Source organism: Enoplosus armatus, chromosome 21 (genome assembly GCF_043641665.1).
Source record: "Enoplosus armatus isolate fEnoArm2 chromosome 21, fEnoArm2.hap1, whole genome shotgun sequence".
In the NCBI taxonomy this organism is placed as follows: domain Eukaryota; kingdom Metazoa; phylum Chordata; class Actinopteri; order Centrarchiformes; family Enoplosidae; genus Enoplosus; species Enoplosus armatus.
In genome coordinates, this window is record NC_092200.1 from 14984302 (window position 1) to 15003740 (window position 19439).

Below are 19439 nucleotides of genomic sequence, written 5' to 3' on the forward strand. Positions count from 1 at the left end.
ACATGAGGTATTCATGCAGATGTTGTGCACACATCTGCAGATACCTTCCTTACAATACAAGGCTATCAGGGTTTTGTTTTTTTTGCTTGTTTCTACTATTATTATATCATCCATGCACAGCTATTTGAGTGGAAACCCAACTGTCACAAGAAAGGCAGTATAGACACAGAATCAGAAGAGTGCGTAGTGGCAGTAAGAGGTGTGGGCACTGAAATCAACTTCCCCTTCTTTTTCTCTGATAAGACAAATGGACAAAATCTGAAGGTGAATATGAAGGTCATCACAACCCTGATACAACCTGATCATGGCATTAACTAGATAGCCTTGAGAGATAAACCCACCAGGTGATGTCACATCCTCGCTGCGCCTCCCCTGCAGTCTGCTGGAGCTTAAATATTTGAATATTTCACCCCTTCGCTCAAAACTTTTTTCCTCAGCACTACCTTCAGTCGGAGCACCGGGGAAGCGGGCGGGTGTGATGCCGGTGAACGTGATCGCTGTGCCGCCGTTGAAGCGCTCTCTCTGCGATTCGGCACCAGGAGGACCGCGCTAAGGTGAGCAGCAGGACAGGAGCTCTATGTTCACGGACTGCACCTTGGAGAAAAGTGGCTGCCCGGAGCCCGTAAGCATGCGGGTCCTGTTGAGCTTCCTGTACCCCGTCCTTTCCCTCACCGTCTTCGGATTATATCCCTCTATGGTGAGTTTCTTCTTTCTTATTTTTGAATCGCCTTTTGTCACTTGTTTCATAGCAGAGCGCTGCTACATGATTGCTCACTATTAACGGCATTTTATAGTGCGGTTTGAGGACGCACAGCCTGTAGTTTCTCTACTGTAACCCTCGCCCCGGTACGTGCCACTTTCTTTTATGGAGGCTGCAATGCCAAACTTCACTTAAAACTCCTGCGATTTAGTGTTGCCTTATTGACCATCAGTAACATCAACCTCTTGTCTGAGATTTAAGGAGCTTCACAAATCCACAGGACGCAGCACACATGTAGATGTAGATTTAATGCACAAAGCTTCACTTACCTCCGTAATACTGATTCAGATCTCATCAGTGTGCCTGCAGCCCTGCTTCACAAAGCTGGGCTGAAACAAGTCTGACTTCATTCTGAGATTTCTGAGTTTCTGAATATGCGGTGCTAGTTAGTAGATTATGTGTGCCACGAATTTACAAATAGACCCCACTGAGTCTTATATTTGAGTGCTGTTTTATCGGAGACATATAAGCAAGAAAACATTAAACTGCCAAATCTGTAATGCAGTTTTGTGTACTATATTTCAAAGAAAAAATGGAAAGTAGCCTGCTGAACATCGAACCAGCATCTGACTCTCCCTGAATAGCACTGCGTTAACTGTGTACAATGTCGGGTTTATGCTGAAACACGCCAATTTCTTTTGTGGTCAATCCCCTTTTATCATTCACCAATCTTGCCCACTTGTGGATCTTCTTCTGTTGGTGAACTAAATGTGTTATAATGCAACTGTGAGAGCAAGTACATTAGGCGTTTCAGCATGGTTGTGTCCCAGTCACAGAACCTCTTCGTCCCCCGCCCAGGACTGTCTCTCCCCTGTCTTAATTTGAGACTGTGTTCCTGTTTGGTTTATCTTTGTGTTTAACCTCGAGCTAATTTGAGGGAAATGAAACTGCATTGGCAGTGATTTGCAGTTTTTTTTTTCTCACTAAGGTAAAGATGGACTAGCCGTGACTGAAGCTGACTACTCTGCTCGAAGTCTCTTATGATTAATGGGCAAATCAATGTGTTGCTCAGGGTCTTCTGGTGGTGAGGGTGCGGAGCTGTCCACTGTCTGGTGCTGAAACTTCTCTACAAGAGGCTGTGCAATGCAGCAACCCACACAAAAGGAGAAAACGTTACTAATTATTTCATGCACAGTTTTCTATCCCTTTTTGAGCAGAGCGTAATAATGCTGACGAGAGTCCACTCAATGGCAGATAGGGCTTTATTCAAAGGGTTGAGATCTTCGATGCTCCCCCACTCCTGAAGCAATTGGGCAATGAATCAATTAGCCCATAGACAGAAAATGAATCAATGGCCGTTTTGCTATTCAGTTCATCCTTTAAGTCATTTTTCAAGTCGAATTTCTAGTTACAGTACAGCTCCTCAAATGTGAAGACATGCTGCCAATGTTTTTAGACTAGTGGTTACACAGAAAAGCAATTTAATGCCTTCAGTTTTGTTATTTTGAACATGTTATTTTGTAAGTTAAGCAATTCAGTGAACGAGTAATTGATGGATTAACCAAGTTTGAAAATAATCATCGCGGCCCTATGTACGTTCACAGAGAGCTCTGTGTCATTCTCTCTATATCTGAGAAATACGTGTCTGCTGTGTTACCCCTGGTTACCTCTGCTGGCTATCATTCAGTTCAGTTTCTATCTTTCATCTGTCTGTGATCAAATCAATGAATACACCACTGCCATTGAGGAATATGAGATATTGCTGGGGCAAGAGCTGCATGCAAATTGCCATCACGGCCCCACAGGCCTTTCTGCTTCAGTGTTTAAAAATTATCTGGAAAGGCAAACCTTTTATGGTATTACACTAAGCTGGAAATTATTAAGCTGTCACTCACAGGCTGTCAGACGCTGTACACAAGGCTTTGTTCATTTGAGTAAGGGGTGGTAGCCTCTACCTCTTGCCATTTAAGTTAATGTGTTAGTGCAGCCTTTTGTTTTGTTTTTTTCCCACAGGTTCAGTTTAGCAACTTTAAAATAACCTATTACATCCCAGATCTAGTGTGGATAAAGTGGCTGAAGCTATGGCTAATGGTATGGATTTCCCTTTTGTCGTGGTGTGGCATGATCCGGCTTGGCAGATATTTCCTCTGCAGTGTACACAATGGATCCCCAAGGAGCCTTTGTGAGAAAATGAAATATTTGCATAGTGTAGTTTTCCCTTATGGTCTGTGCCAGCCGGGTAATTACACAGTGGATGCTAATGGCACTGTGTTACTCTCATCATGATCAAAGTGATGACTGGAATTTGTGTTTTATGATTACACATTATATTGTGCACCTGGAGGACATATCGATTGGAGGAGAAAGAGAGCCTTAACAGACTTCAGGAGTCTGACGTCATACCGGGACCAGAATTCAATAAACATATCTTTCCTTAGTCGTCACAGTTAAAGGCTGTAATTTTGTCTAAAAGTCCATTTTTAGATTTTAGATTGAATCAATATAATGTAAGTTATATTTCATGTGTCTTCAACATTGTCTTTCATTTTATGATCTGGTAATGCCAGAATGCTAGTGGGATATGCAGTAATCTGGTCAGTAACAGCAAACAGGTGCAAAGGTGTACATCGTAAACCTTCATTCTTCTTAATACGTTTGCACCTTGTGGATAATAATGTGGATGCTTGTGAGCAGTCTCTCCTGGGGATTTAGTTACAGCACCAGTGGGATGGAGCTTCGTGTAGGCACTTGCCCTCTGTGTTAGCCACCGTGAGTAGGTGGTTCCATGAGTGGGTAGCAGGCAAGCATACACACACTCACGTCTAACCCACTTGTAATATGAATGCCAGTTTTGCCAGTTTACCGAGTCACAGGATTCAGCCTTAGATTCTGTTGAAATGTTTCAGGTTTTGATCCGAATGTTCCATTCTCTCATTGATATGACATCCTGTTGATCATTAATCATATGAAACATCGAAAGGCATCTTTGAAGTTATTTTGCATTGAAGAGCTTAAGGAGTTGTCTGCCAGGAGCTGATGTGGTTTCTTGCTTGTCTGAAAACCTTTTTCAGCTTTCATTAGACTTTTATATAGATGATACAATCCGTTGGTAGGTAACTGTCTGGCACAGATGCCATATTAAAAGATGAGAGATGCTGTGAACACACACCTACACATGCACACACAGCCACTTAGAAATAATAATAATTTAAAAAAACATGCTTGAGGTTTTTGTATTTCACATCACTGTTTCCACCAGGGGCCAAATTAAAGATGACACCCTCTAACTAGGTACATGTCAACACAAACAAAGCAAACAGCTAGCCACACGACTGCCACAACAAGTCGTTAGTTGTGACGCTGCATGTTTCACGTTTGAAGCAGGCGGGTGGTTGTCAGAGCTGATGGACTGGAAATAAAGAAAGTAAGTCCACTGATGATGGATGTGAATCGTTTGTACCAGCAGCAGGGTAAATATATGGCTCTTTCTTCTCGGACGCAGAGCGATGTTAGACAGTTTGAGCCTGTGTGAGGCTATAATGAGTTTTCTGTCACTTTCTTTTAATATATGGTATGGCAGGCACATTTTGTGAATAATTCATCTGAGCTTATGTTTGTCAGGCAAGTGAATTCATCCTGTTGATTAGTAATAAGATGTCTAAGTACTGTCATTGACAGATAACCCACCAGTTACCTCTGAACAATTTCCTGTTCTCGTATTGTGCTGTGTTGCCCTTTTCTGGCCTCTAGTCTAGTTCATTCCAAAAAAGACACATCAACACAGGTAATATTAATATGTATAATTATGAAATGCTTAAAATCACTGTCATTTTATATATGATTATGACTCTTTAAACCGACTTTCCCTTCTTTGGAGCTCTTTTTCGCTCCTCTGGGTGAATGCATCTCAGTTAATAATAGTCTAGGCATAATTACAGGAGTTGAGACATGATGTTGAAACTACCAGGGGCATAGTTACGGCCCTTTCCCTCTATTCCCCTTATGATTACTCTAATTACAGCCAAAGCGGTCTCCAAATCAGATGCATATCACTGGATGAAAGCTGAAAGGCTGGACTGAAAGAATGAAAGACATTTGTGGTCTCTATAAATGTATACTGCGCTCAGTCAACCAGAGAGATTATTATGGGCTATGCTTGTTAATTTCTTACTAGCCAAGATAAAATCTAATATAACTTATTCAGTAGCTTTAACCAGAGAAGCCGATTTCGACTGATGTTGAAGTATTAGAGCAGAGTTTGGTATAAGTTACCTAAAGCTTAAAGTATTCCATTACAACACACCAACACACATTTATTTTGTAACTACTGGCAATGTTTTTGTTTTGGGGTATTTGGGGCTTTTTTGTGTAGAACTGGGCAACTGACTGTTCACTAAAAAACAGTCCCCCATAGTTACCGTTGCTAAGACAAAATTTGTATTGTTTAAACAATTGGTCCTTGATTTTTCATTATATAGCCGGCAAGTGTCAAATTTCCCAGCTGAAAATAACAATTGTGATCAGCTTCAGCCAGCTAATTGAGCTAATATTAGCGGGTTAAAAGCACAGCTGTGTTGCTGGAGTGTAAACTTCCCCAAATCCAGCAGAGCAGGACGGAGCATCCAGGATGGGCCTCCATACAGCGTGGAAAATACTGCACAGTGGATGTGCTAGTTTTTTTTTTTAACATAACTTATAACCCGACAAACAAATGTAGTTACTTAAAGGTGTGCTCTCAGTTACTATTGTAGGAAGTAACCAAGCGAGCTGGGCATTCTAACTAATGCAACCTATGTTAGAGCAGGTAAACACACCATTTTATCCATTCCTTACACTTTTACTCTCGTGTCTTCGGTTTTGGAAGGGCTAGAAAAAAAGACGCCACCCTCCACACACTTTAAATGTCAAGTATCACTCTTACTACAGCCCTGTGCACACCGCTTCAACATGTGGCGAAATCCAAAGCTTGACAGACCTGCGGTGCCTAGTTATGGTTGCTAACCTCTTGGGGGAGGGTATATAGCAAATGGGCAATTGCAGATTTCCAGTGCAGCTACTGTACAATAGAGATCCATACCGGTCTAAAATATAAATTGTAAAAACACATACAGTGATAACTGCAATGTACTAGAGGAGAGGTGACCAATTACCTCATCAGCAGTAGCCTCAGACAACATGAAAGAGTCCACAAAGTAGTTAGCCAGTTAACTACTGTATATTAACAGTTCATGCCCATACATGCTGCTTTTATTTTAAGCAACAACTTTAGGAATATTCTCTCAAGGTGGCTGAAAAATCACTAACCGAAGTAATTAAAAGTATAGAAAGTAAGTCTAAGGAAAGTAGTTAGAGCAAATAAATTGCAATATAACTTCAAAGAACCCCCTGGCATGCACTGAATATACTAATGTGATGGTATCTAAGAGTCTAAAGCAGTATTCTGATGGTATAGTAGATCCTATAATTGCAATTATTGCATATTGCCCTGCTGATTCCAAACCAGTGCGAACACATACATCCTTAAGTTATGCATAATCTTATTTTCAGCACACTCCTCTGCTTCTACATCAGACTGGAGGCTGAAGTGGAGAGTCTTCTGCTGCTGCTTCAACAACCCAACATACTGACACCATTGCAGAGCATAATTAGAAGGAGAGAAAATTCAAAGGTTACTAAAGAGCAAGAAATAATCAGGTGAACCAACTTTGCTGCAACATTTTGTAAAACGTCATTAATATGGCAGGAATGTCCTTTTCCAAGATTCAAAAACTGTTGAGAGTTTCTTACAATACTAATGAGCATGCTCTTACTTTACAAACACTTAACACTGAGAAGCTGTCGAGACATGTGCATGTTGATGGCACAGATTAGATTTGGGCATCAATTAAAGAAGGGTTCTTATCCCAGCAGACTGCTCCACTAGAATTACCAACATAATAAGAAAAAATTCCAATTACAGGGCCTCCTCGGGTAAAACCTATCCCAAAAGAGTGATGCATAAGACCAGGGTGCTTAGAATTTTCTGAAATACACCAGTCTTATCATGCTATGTTTTAATGTTGGCATTACATTGATTTACTCCACTAACAATCTGGTGTTGAGTGTGGACACTTCTATACTGACAAGGAATAAAAGTACAAAGGTTCCCATCATAGCTTGAGACATCTTCAACCTGACTTTCTGATCACTCGATATTTCAGCACACCGCGAAATACGTCAGTCACAGCTGCTTAGCATTCTGCTTGTGTACGCATGTGCCATTCAGTGTGGCCCTGGAGCTGTCCACTGGCTTTACGCCGACGATAATGTTTGTTGACTGTTTCATTATCATCCTCTGTGGTGCTTTTGACTGACACGTCGTCTTGTTCAGTCAGAAAAGTCATCGAAGCACACCCTAGAGAAGAAGTGTGAGGGTGTGAACCAGATAATGCTGTAGCTCATTCAAAGACTGGGCAGAATGTGACGGGCTGCTGCAAAATTATCTATTCAATCTTCCCCCTCGCCGGGGTCAAAACAGGCAAGAAGGTGTTACACCTCTAGGAAATTAATCTCCCTGCGCCTTTCATCAGTCACATCTGAAAGAAAGGATCGCCTCCTCTTTTGCTGTGTCTTTTCTCCCTCTCTCTTCCCCTCTATAGTGTGCAGCATCTTTTTGTCAGTATCTGACTGGAACCTCTCTGGTCGCAGGATTATAGCTGCCAGGATTGCTGTTGCTGCTGTGTTTAGGGATGTTTCCATTTGTCATTGCTGTCATAGATGTCTGCATCAGTCAGTCTGGTTACAGAGCTGGCTGCACATGCAAGTTCATCTTCCCCTGCCATTAGAGCTGAAATGTTAACTCATTTAAACAGTATGAACATCAGTTACAGCACTGACATGCGCATTCCACTTCACTTGCCTCCAATACTCTGGTGGGTTTTTGTTTGGACAGGTTGATAGATGACTGGATAGATAGCATCTGTTTAGGTCTCTGTCTTGTGGCAGGCAGGACGGCAGCATTACTGTGATATGAGATTTAGCTTTATTGGCATCACTGGCACCTGGATTTGTTTTTTAAACAGGTTTTAACATCACACAATGCTAATTATATCCTGCTAATCCAAGTTTAGAAATAGAAGTAGATACAGGACAAATTCCCAACTCATTTGTTTTGCCTGTCTGATAACAGATCATCTAAGCGAGACTTCAGCGCTGTGAAAACAACTTAACTGACAATTGTGATAATGGTGAGTTGTAAAGGCATGTGTGTTTGAGAGATATTTCCAGTCTATCACCTTATACCTCCATTCTCCGTTTTGACTGAAAGCCTCGGGGATGAAGGTGCTACTTGAGACATTGCCAGCTGAGAGTAAACTTCATATTGTCCCACTTCCATATGTTACGCTACAGTAACAAAACAATGGTAATGGCTACTTAGAATTAGACTATTTATGTCCATTTGTTGCCTCTCTGCAGCTCCAGCTGATTCTGTTGAGGAGGTTGTCTACCTCTAACGCTGTTTGTCCGGACTATATTTATAACAGATTGATTTCTGTCACTGCCACTGACAATCCTTAAATTTTTTTTGCGGTAGCTTTTCACTTTTGGTATCCATGTGGGGAGTTTTTCTCACGTTGCCAATCTAATACTGCTGCAGCACTGCAAATGGAGTCAGCCATCATGAAACTGGCAAAAGAAATTAGATCTAGAGACCAAGGCTGTACTCAGCAGGGTGAAGATTAATTTACGGTAAAGACAGTCAGCCACAGAATATGGAGTTGTTGTGAATGAGTCCAACTAGTTTTGCATGTAGCAAAATATCCTCTATCAAATTGTAAGTGCTGGATGTTACAAAAATGTTATTCAGGTGAAATAAAGAAAATATTCTAAAGTAAAAAAAACAAATCATTTAGAATATCCTCAGAATAAGACCTACTAATCGTCCTAAAATTGGTAACATTTATAGAAAAAGAATGCAAAGCAAAAGGACAAGAGGCCAAAGGAAGTTCCTCTAAAAAGAAAAGTAAAGCAGGAAGCAACACAACCTAATATTCCTCCCCTGTAATCGTAAATGGCCCACGGACACGGGTGAGGGCACAGGAAGTGATTCGGATCTCATGACAGCGGCTAACTCTCCCTGACATCATTCACTAACTCAGTCTTAACCATGTTGCCCATATTAACCTATCCGTTCACTTTCACTCCTTCATCAACCCACTATCTCTCTCCCTCAATCATGCAGAAAGGTTGATGAGGACAAAGTTAATGGTAAGTGTGTAGTCGCAAAAGTAAAATACATGTTGATGACAGAATAACAAACAGAGAAGAGATTCAATTAGGTGTGTAATAGGTAGGATACCTGTCTGCTGTGAAGAGCATATCTTCCACAGGGAGGAATTCATCACCATTATTGTTACGCTTTGTAGGTGTGCTGTTGACTCTGCAAGTTTTTACTTTATGAGCCATGATTTGAAAGTTAAGTCTACCTCTTCACAGGATGCCAGTTGTGATGCACATCATTTTCTTGACAAGAGAATGGGCCCTATCACTTAAACTTAAACTGTTTACTACCAAAACTTAACCAATACTGTTGGTAACACAATATCTACTATTTCAATTTAACATCTTTAACAAATGTACTTACTGACAATGTGGAAGTCCAACAAACAGGCAACTCTGCCGGTCTTAGTTTGTAAAATACGTTTTTCATTTGAAACTTTTCCTACAGGTTTTCTAAATGGTTCTAGAAGCAAATTTGAGTAAAGAAAAGAAAGTGGCCAGGTTCGCCAGGGTGGGTGGATTTAGACATGAGGTGAGATCAGGAAGAATACATTATCTTACATTATAGGTGGGTATGTTAGAGGCTGTGGCAATCATGTCCAATCACAAATGTCATCGCCTTTAAACGCAGGGCTCTCCCCGTCTTGATGCACTTACAGTTTGGTGATCCTGTAGAGAGTTTTCCTCAGAGGAAGATGATTGTCTTTTGGAAGATGTTAATTCTCCTCCCACTGGTGCATGGCGAGTCACCAAGATACCATGGCAACACAGTGAGGGAAATAACCTGACGCTGTGTTTCGCACTGTGCGCTGACACCATCATATAGCCCTTAAAGTCTACACTAATGCTACAGCAGTTCTGTGCGGCTGGACTTAGACACATCTTAATGTTAGCATGCTAACGTCAGGATACTGAAAATGCTAAGATGCTGACATGCTATCATTTGCTTATTAGCAAGTCCAGCTGAGGCTGAAGGGAATGTCATTTGTTTGGGAAAGGAAAGGTTAAGAGATCACCAAAGTTATTAGAATTAATCTTGAGGGGGACATAAATGTCTGTGCAAAATGTAGCTGCAATCCATCCAATGATGCATTTTGCATTTTGCTCAAGACAAGCTCATGGTGATGCCATAGGAAGAGTCAGGGGGTCACCAAAGTCAAGTGACTCATTGTCTAGGAACCGTGAATGTCTGTACAGTCCATCCAATAGTTGCTGAAATATTTTAGTCTGGACCAAAGTGGTGAAAAGATGGACCAACTGACATCTCATGCTTTTATAGCCATGCTGCTGACTTTATGGGAGTACACTGACACTTAAAGCTCCTGCAGGCATTTCGGAAATATAGGTTTTTAAAAGCACCTAATAAAAATGGCAGCCTTTTAGCAATATTAAGCTAAGTCAGGCACTTACAGTAAACTAGTTCTGCAATAAACACAACAGACAGTTAACACAAAACAATAAACCTGTGGCTGGCCACAAGATAATAATGCATACAATTGAGCATTTCATGTCATATTATGTTGATTATACCTCCATTCCTTCTGGTTATTCCCTGTTGGCCAGATGACTGATACAGTCATAATATACAGTACTGTAAATGTCACTCTTGGCTTCACTTAGGCATGAAAAGTTTGACGGCTAATTCACAGTTCAATCAGGTCGGCTAATAAAAGTCCAATATTAGTAGGCACTGGAAGTGAGACTGACCTTGTGTGCTGTGCAGCAATAGAAGTAATAAAGTCGTAATCATTCATTATTAGTGGCTCCTGATAATCTTTGAGTCAGTAAGTTATATTAGATCATTAAATAACAAAGGCATGTTTTTCAAATAACAGACTGATGCTAGATAACCCTGTGGCATGTTGGATGGATACCATAACTTGACAATTGTATAATATGATGGTTTCTAATAAAGTGACAAATCAGACCTGCAGATTATAGGCTTACATTTTTCATGAGACTGTAGAGATGTAGAGGTAATTTGTGATATTGTTGTATCATACTGTGTTATATTGTAAGGTGTTTTTATTATTGTGTATTCTAGAATGTAGACCACAGATAATTACCAATTATGTCATTCTAAAGAGTAACAGAGTAAACCAGGTAAACGTGTGGAAACCAACATCAGTGGCAACGTAAGACATGGCACATGAAATGTGTCTTAGTATTTAAAGAAGAGGCTTGTGGAGCTGGTTGAAAAGTACTGTTTAAGAGCTGGGAGATGATTGCAAATCCTCCAAAAGTCATGAGTTTGATTTTGCTGGCAACACATTTTTTTTAATGGAGGGATTTAATGAAATACAGGGATAGTCACAGGGTCAGCTGTGTGTATCTTAGCACAGGTCATATCTGGTTTTAACAAGGGTTAATGCATCTTTGCTGTTGGGGCATTGATAGAGGCCTTTTTCTAATTAATGTGAAACATGAAATCTCAGCACCACAGGATCCCTTTCTTGATAAAACATGGTGGAGGAGTAATACATTTGGCAGTTGATTTCTGGTCTTGACTGTCAGCATATTGAATACTGGCACAAAATATTGTCTGTTGGCAACTTCACTCCAGAAATATTCATGACTACTGTGTATCAGCCTTCAAAAAGCCATAAGTCAAACCCTGGCAAAGAAAGACTGGGAGATGAAGAATAAGAAGTACAGAGGAAACATGACTGTGTCTTGGCAACTGGTCATGCGTGTGTGTGTGTGTGTGTGTGTGTGTGTGTGTGAGATGCCTGTACAGAGAGCGAGACTCTGCTGGGTGGCTGGGGAGAGCTCTGAGCTGCTGGATGCTGTTTGGCGAGGATGATTAATGACTAGACTGTGGCGTGCAGCTCTGTGAAACCATTGTAGCTTTGGAGCCTGATCTTCTTCCATCTAACGTAGTGAGAGAGAGAAAATTTAAAAAAAATAGCCCCAGCCTCATCAACAACACAGTTTCGTAAGTGAAATACAATGTTATTAAACTGCACAAGGTAAAACAGGTTGTTCCTCATGTACGATGCAGTCATAGTTTGGCCTATTTAAATAAGTCATGTCAGCCAATGCTTGTGTAGAAGAGCTCTTTTATGTGATGTGCTGTTATGCCTTAGTAAGAAATTTTTAATCAATAGGTAAACATCAGTGAGATGGACTGCACTGGCAAAGCCATCTATCAGCCTAACCCTATTTTTCTTTACTTCTCTGTCTGTTTTCCTTCATTTTCTCCCCAGTACACGTTGGTGCCCTCCCTGTTAATCCCTCACCTCATCTCGTCATCTTATGCTTGCTGTCTTTGCACTTCTGTGGTGATATATCTGCCTGCATACCTGCTCCTACCTCTACCGTCTTCCCTCTAATTGACAGTCAAGTCCTCTTTCTTGCTCTTAGTCAGCATTGTCCTCTTTTCTAGTTTTTTTCCAACTACTGTTTACCTACATAACCACCTCTTCAACTCTGTTTGTTCACCCCCCCCTTTCTTCTGATATGTCACTCGGATTATAGTGGATGACAAGGTTTAGCAGCAGAGTCCTTGGTGGCACTGTACATGAATATTTATATGAATACAAAAGCATCTTGTTTGTCTGTTTTTTGCTTGATTGAAGTGTCAGCTAAATCTCTCTATTGCTAGAGAGTGCATGGCCACAGGTCTTATAAATAATTTAGAAAAAGTACTTGAAGTTACTCGTTAGTGTTTAGTTTTTTTTTTATTCTACAACACTTATTTTTAAGTGCACTGTGTTATGGCAACAGAGAATACCTGATTCTGAATGGCCAGATGTTGTGCATTATCTTTATAATAAACCCACAGTTCAAACATAGTGGCATAGTAGTGACAGTAGAAGGAAAGTAACTTAACCAAAAGATTGCGAAAGATAGTGCCAATAGAACAAATCAATTTAAATACTATATTATATAAACAAAACCTCAATTTTGATTGCTTACAAATGGGCCAAGAAGCGATTGTCCAATCACAGTTTAGCAACCGGAAGCGGTGTGCACAGGCTATAGAGCAATACTCTGTATATAAAGAGTTTGGAGGGTGGTTGGCCTTTCCAAAACCACAAGAGCAAAAATGTAAGGAATGGATTAAACTGTGTGTTTGTCGGGTCTGATGTATGCTGCAAATGTTAGCATGTTCAGCTAACTAGCTTACTACATGCAAACCAAGGCCAAGGCCAAGGAGCATTTGATACTCTGTGGGGTTACAGCTTATGTTAAAAATGAACTTGTTAACTCATGTTAACACATCCGCTGTGTAGTATTTTCTCCACAAGTAACAGCTGTGACTTCAACCAATAAAGAATAACGAATCTCTGTCTTGGTTGGCCAAATAGCCTATTTAATCTGAGCATCCAAACATGATTATTGGAATGAAATACGTGTGTAATCTTGCATTGTTCCTCATCATACTTAAATACTGTCTAATAGCTAAATATTACTAATACATGTTCCAGCTCTATGCTGCAATACAAGAACAATGCTGTTTTTGTTATTTCCATGTCTTCTACTTGGATCATCAGCTGGTATGGATGCAGCTTTAGCCTAAGTCTTTTTGCATGATATCAAAAGCATATTTAAGACGAGAATGAAAAGCTTGCCAGGCATAGCAACTCTAGTGGTAACTAAGGTGGTCAGGGATTAGCGGAGGGTCAATCATCCTCTTGTGCATGATTTTATGGATAAACACACAGCTTGTTGTGAATTGTGGTTTACATAGCCATGTCAGAGAGAATAAAGACTAAGGACTTTGTTAACAATAACATACAGTTGGTTATGCCATCTAACACAGACAGTAGACCAGTGAACATTTCCCCATAAGATACAATGCTGTGCTCCTTTTTACCATACTAAGTACAATAGCTATCAACTGTTATAAATCTGCCAGCTGAGAGGCATTCAGCCTCCTGGCAGTTTAGAGTGGAGGCGGCCACATGTCTATAAATTATATCCATAATCCAGACCTGAGAGAAGGCTTGGTTTCAAAGTTTCAAAGTGCATCTGTAGCAGCACAAAGGAAATTGCTGTGCTTAGAATTTCTTGAGGTTAACAGCTTTCCGCGTACCCGTACCACATAAATATGAAATCAATGATGTGCAATACATAATCTAAAATATCGGTTCTAACCTTAGTGTGTCCATGTATTTGTTTGCGCTTGCAGACTATCGGCCCAAAGGAGGGCTGGCAGGTGTACAGCTCAGCCCAGGATGCTGATGGGCGCTGTATCTGCACAGTGGTGGCACCAGAACAGAGCCTGTGCTCCAGAGATGCCAAGAGCAGACAGCTCCGCCAGCTACTAGAGAAGGTAAGCACATGTAAAGGGGGATATTTACCACCCCGGTGCAGCATGCACAAACACACACACACACACACACACACACACACACACACTTGCCTGTTAAAGTTGAGAACTATGAGGGAACAAATCTCTACAAGCGTTATCGTTCTTTTTGAGGAGTGTAATACTCCTAATACTAGATGTGTTATCATGTGCATTTAACACAGGATTGCTGCTGCTAGGCTTTGCCACGTTTGTTCTTTTATAACAATAGCCTGTTATATATTCAGGCGCACACACATGCTCACCAGGGAAAGCCCATCAATGTGCCTTTCAATTAGTTGCAGTGAAAGGCAGATAGGAGAGAAGGGAAGGCATCATCTATTCACTTGCCGAGTTAACTGTACTATACTTTACTATACTATATCATACTACTAAAGGTCCACTTTGTTCATGATAACGCTGTTTGAGGCGATTATTTATTATTGCTTGTTTTATTCTAGGTGCAGAACATGTCTCAGTCCATTGAGGTGCTGAACCTGCGAACTCAGAGGGATTTCCAATATGTCATGAAGATGGAGAGCCAGATGAAGGGCCTGAGGACCAAGTTCAGACAGATTGAGGATGACAGGAAATCCATCATCGCCAGAAACTTCCAGGTAGTCTGCAGCCTCGTTTAATCATAGCCTGGTTTAATCAAATGTTCACTGGATCTTTTCTGTTTAGGTTTTATGGATTTGCCTGACTTGTTTTTATGCAACATTGATCGCACAAATTCCATTTAGAGGATCGACACCACTCTGATGTCTGCATGGTAAATATAAGGCCACAGCTAGCAGCTGGTTATCTTAGCTTAGCATAAATACTGGAAATGGGGAAATTGCTGGACTGGCTCTGTGACAACAATTTCTTTAAGTCTTGTCATCACAAAGAGGTTGTCAGGCAACCAGTGGGGACTTCAGGAAGTCGCTGCTCCCAGCCAAGAAATAGTACGGCACATAGCTCCCCCTAAAATCACAACTCACACTTTTTGTGCAAATGAAACAAACGTGATACAATGTGCGCTTGTGTGAGCTTTAGAGTGGTGCTGGTAGGCAGATTTCGTTACCTTTGGACAATGCCATGTTTGCAGTTTTCCCGTTTCCAGTCTTTATGCTATGCTAAGCTAAGCTGATGGTGCTACCTACATATTTAATGCACTGACATGAGAGTGGTATCAATCTTCTCATCAGACTCTTGGCAAGAAAGTGTATTTTCATATACCTAATACCTTCATATCAGCACAATTTTCAGGTGGCTGTGCTAAGTGCAATATAAGTTATTTTTCAGTGTGCAGCAGTTGTGGGCATATGAAAATAAAAAATATATACACAACAAAATATTTAGAAGCTCTGTAATTCAGAAAGCGCTTACAATGTTTGGCTTTTTCAGAGGCTGTTGTGCTGCTGCAGTTGCCCAGTGTGGATTGTACTGGACAGCTGGTATGGGAGTAGGAATATCTCTGGTGTGGCAAGTTGCAAAACACTGAATGAGATGGAAAAGATAACTGTGTGGAACAACCACTAGCATGGCAAGGACATCAGAAATAAAACTATGGTTTAAGAAGAGAAAGCTGACCACCAACAAATCTGAACATCAATGGATAAATGAATGAATGAATGGTTCATTGCTTCATGGTTGGCTAATAGTTCCATTAGGCACTTCATTCAGCACATAATGATTGACTGAAGGTCAGTCTGTTTTCTCATGATGAATAATATGGTAACTTACTGTCACTTGAGACTGCATATGTCTCAAGTGACAGTAAGGAGCAGCAAGGATGTATATATAATATATAAATCAGTTTAGGGTAATGTATAGTAATGTTAACAAGTACTGAATCAGGGCTCGCTCCTCTGTCAAACAAACTGTAGTTTTGTTTGTCCCTGACCATCACACCTATCCACATTCTGCCACCTCTCTCTGTTTTCCATTTCTGCTGCTGTCATTGTCACTTTGGCAGGAGCTTAAGGACAAGATGGACGAGCTGAAGCCGTTGATCCCTGTGCTGGAGCAGTACAAGATGGATGCTGCGCTCATCTCCCAGTTCAAGGAGGAGATCAGGAACCTGTCGGCAGTGCTGACAGGCATCCAGGAGGAGCTTGGGGCCTATGACTACGATGAGCTCTATCAGCGAGTGCTGCGACTGGACAGCAGGCTCCGTAGCTGTATGGGCAAACTAAGTAAGAGGCATTACAATAGTATTTGCATGTCATAAATTGTCACAGCCATATCACTGTCAGAGCGAGTCTTTTTGTCCTCATTATATACTGTTGTTTTGCTGTTGCTGAAGAAAATAACCATAGGGGAAAAAGATTAAAAATAAAACAATACTCTATAGCCTGGCTTCTTTGGGGTTTTGAAGTGTAAGACCACAAACAAGTGTGGTCTGTGTTCATTAAAAGGTGCCTATAAACAGCAGGTTACTTTTCGAAGCCTACTTTCATGTGCTGTAATGCTTTTCTGTGCTGTTTTGCCCTTACATCCCACACCAAAATTTGTTTCCTTTAAAAAACATGTTTGATGGCAATGTGTTTTCACCTCCATCTCATGCCCATGAAGAAAAGAAGCAATTTGTTTCTATTTTTGTGGACTGTTTGGTGTATTGGCAGCTTTTGGTTCTTCAAACCTTAAAATGTTCCAACATCTTTTAAAGAAGGCTTCTGATAGTCACATATGGTACCTAATTTCCTCATAATGGGCAGAAAAGAGGGTTGTTTGTGGACTTAATATCTACAACTACAGCATCCACTAATTCTACAGGGAAGTTGTCAGGCTATTCATTAGTCAGCAGACCCCATTTATTAGATATATTTCCTGTACAATCATCAGTGGCTAAATAATACAGATTGAAGACAAAATTACAATAAACTATTAGAGATATATATTAATATGTTGACTCTTGTATTTTATGTTAGAGTTTTTGTGAATGCTATAGATGTGGGAACTAGGTAAATGGCAGTGGTAGAGTTTGTATGAAAGGTGAAGCTTATTCCAGATACACTGCTGCTGCACTACATTTTCATTTCATTGTAATTAAAGATTATAAAATCTGTAGTAAATTACAAAAGTAATCCTCTTGTAACTAAAGATTTAATGATACATGAGGTCTGTATATACATAAGTAAATAATATGGAAATAATATAGGCTAGGCATGAGAATGCTGAGTTGCCTTTAGTTCCAAACAGCAGTTGCATCATTATGCTTCGAGTTAAATAAAGCAGCTCGCTGCCAGTGCTATCTTAGTATGCACTACAGAGGGCACACTCTCTGGTGGCATAGGCATGAAATTGGCTTGAGAAATCTAGTTAGAGACAAAAACCACTACAGCACATCTTATCGCTGCATTTCTTTATTAACAGCGTGTGGGAAATTAATGAAAATCACTGGACCTGTTACAATAAAGACATCTGGAACCCGGTTTGGGGCATGGATGACTGATCCTCTAGCATCAACCAGAAACAACAGGGTGAGTAATGAAAGCAGGGGAGTGCTTTTCCAGGACTGTGCAGTGTGTACAGTACAATATCTGTGTTGTGTTTTCAGAGTATGCACAATATCACAACAGCTGAAGACAGGACTTACTTATTATGGAGTGGGTTTTGATTTTAGTAATTCTAATGTAGATTAGTGATGTTTCTAATTTTTGAATTGCTTTGCTTTTTTATAGAAGCATTTAAAGGTGATTATTTTATTTTATTTTAGAAAAGTTAGAAAGCCATTTATTCTGATGGTTGACATTATCAGGTTATATCAGAAGTCAGCTGTTCCTCACTACCCATTCTCTTCATCCTCTCTGATGTAGGTGTGGTATATGGACAGTTACACCAACAGCAAGATTGTGCGTGAGTTCAAGACAATTGAAGATTTTGTAGCAGGAGTGGTTTCCCGAACCTACAGCCTCCCATTTAAATGGGAGGGAACCAATCACATTGTCTACAATGGATCACTTTACTACAACAAGTACCAGAGCAACATTATTGTCAAGTACAGCTTCGAGACAGGCAGTGTGCTGGCCCAGCGAGCTTTGGAGTTCGCCGGCTTCCACAACATGTACCCATATACATGGGGGGGATACTCCGACATCGATGTCATGGCTGACGAACTGGGAATGTGGGTTGTGTACGCAACCAATCAAAATGCCGGAAATGTCGTCATCTCCCAGATTGACCCTGACACCCTGCAGGTGCTGAAGACTTGGAACACCGAATACTCCAAAAGGAATGCAGGCGAATCATTCATGATCTGTGGGACGCTTTATATCACTAACTCTCACCTGTCTGGAGCAAAGGTTTACTATGCCTACTCTACGAAGACGTCAACTTACGAATACATTGACATTCCTTTCCACAACCAGTACTTTCACATCTCCATGCTTAACTACAATGCCAGAGAGAGAGCACTGTACGCCTGGAATAACGGACACCAGGTAATATTTAATGTCACCCTCTTCCATGTCATAAAAACTGATGATGACTCTTAAACATGATAATTTTCCAACCACAACTAAAGCACCATCAATTGTGATACAAGGACCACCTAATTAACCGTGTTTTCTTTTGTCAAAAATGGACTAAGGTGTCTTTACTTGCCACTACTTGAACTTTTCTAATTCGTGGCGCTGCATTCTTGGCTGAGCTGAGCATGGACACCAATGACTTGATACCTTGCTGGAAAACATGTTATACATTTTTTACACTTTCCATTGCTGCTGATCAGACTGGTATGCCTTATTTGCTATATGTTGGGTCTGCCAGCCAAAGACTCTTGATAGCTTTTGCATGAATGTCCACATTTTGTCTGCAGTGATTTCTTATAATATAGCTGTGTTTTTGTTGCAAATCTGTTTTGTCCTGTGTTTAAATTTTTGTCGATTTAAAAGTATTTAAACCTTAAAGGCAACCTCTCCTACATATTTGCTACCATGTAAAGCTAGCTAATTATGATATATAGTAGCCATTCTTTTAAAGATTGGCCTGTAAAATATTGCTGTTAAGTATGTCTCCGTGGAAGAAGAACATTTGTATTTTTTATAAAACAAAACTATGGGATAATATCTGTGCATTTTCATGAAAATTTAAATATTGTACATTTCATTAAAATGGTTTTGGCTGTTAAAATTCATGTCTGCCATGATCTGATGGAGAAACAATCAGCTCTCTGGGGGCCATTCTATGATTTCAGCCTAT

At 40.4% G+C, this 19439-nt stretch overlaps 1 protein-coding gene across 3 annotated transcripts; it reads left to right on the top strand.

The window, feature by feature from the left end:
• Window positions 1-577: 577 nt before the first annotated feature.
• On the top strand, window positions 578-18733 carry olfm3a (olfactomedin 3a). Of its 3 annotated transcripts, none has more exons than XM_070928053.1 (6): window positions 578-697; window positions 14094-14237; window positions 14714-14869; window positions 16213-16432; window positions 17613-17719; window positions 18056-18733. In XM_070928053.1, exons 1-6 carry the CDS (start codon window positions 578-580, stop codon window positions 18731-18733), a joined length of 1425 nt encoding a protein of 474 aa, XP_070784154.1. The 3 variants fall into 3 exon arrangements, with proteins under 3 accessions (XP_070784154.1, XP_070784156.1, XP_070784155.1); XM_070928055.1 differs by lacking the exon at window positions 578-697 and adding an exon at window positions 7329-7337; XM_070928054.1 differs by lacking the exon at window positions 578-697 and adding an exon at window positions 13973-14043 and having other exon boundaries at window positions 14075-14237.
• The last annotated feature ends 706 nt before the right edge of the window (window positions 18734-19439 follow it).

Bases quoted from the DNA above. Each gene is read 5' to 3' on its own strand.
- olfm3a (XM_070928053.1), top strand. From the start codon at position 578: ATGTTCACGGACTGCACCTTGGAGAAAAGTGGCTGCCCGGAGCCCGTA. The intron at 14,870-16,212 runs GTAGTCTGCAGC...TCACTTTGGCAG, and splicing joins TCATCGCCAGAAACTTCCAG to GAGCTTAAGGACAAGATGGA. The intron at 16,433-17,612 runs GTAAGAGGCATT...CTTTATTAACAG, and splicing joins TAGCTGTATGGGCAAACTAA to CGTGTGGGAAATTAATGAAA.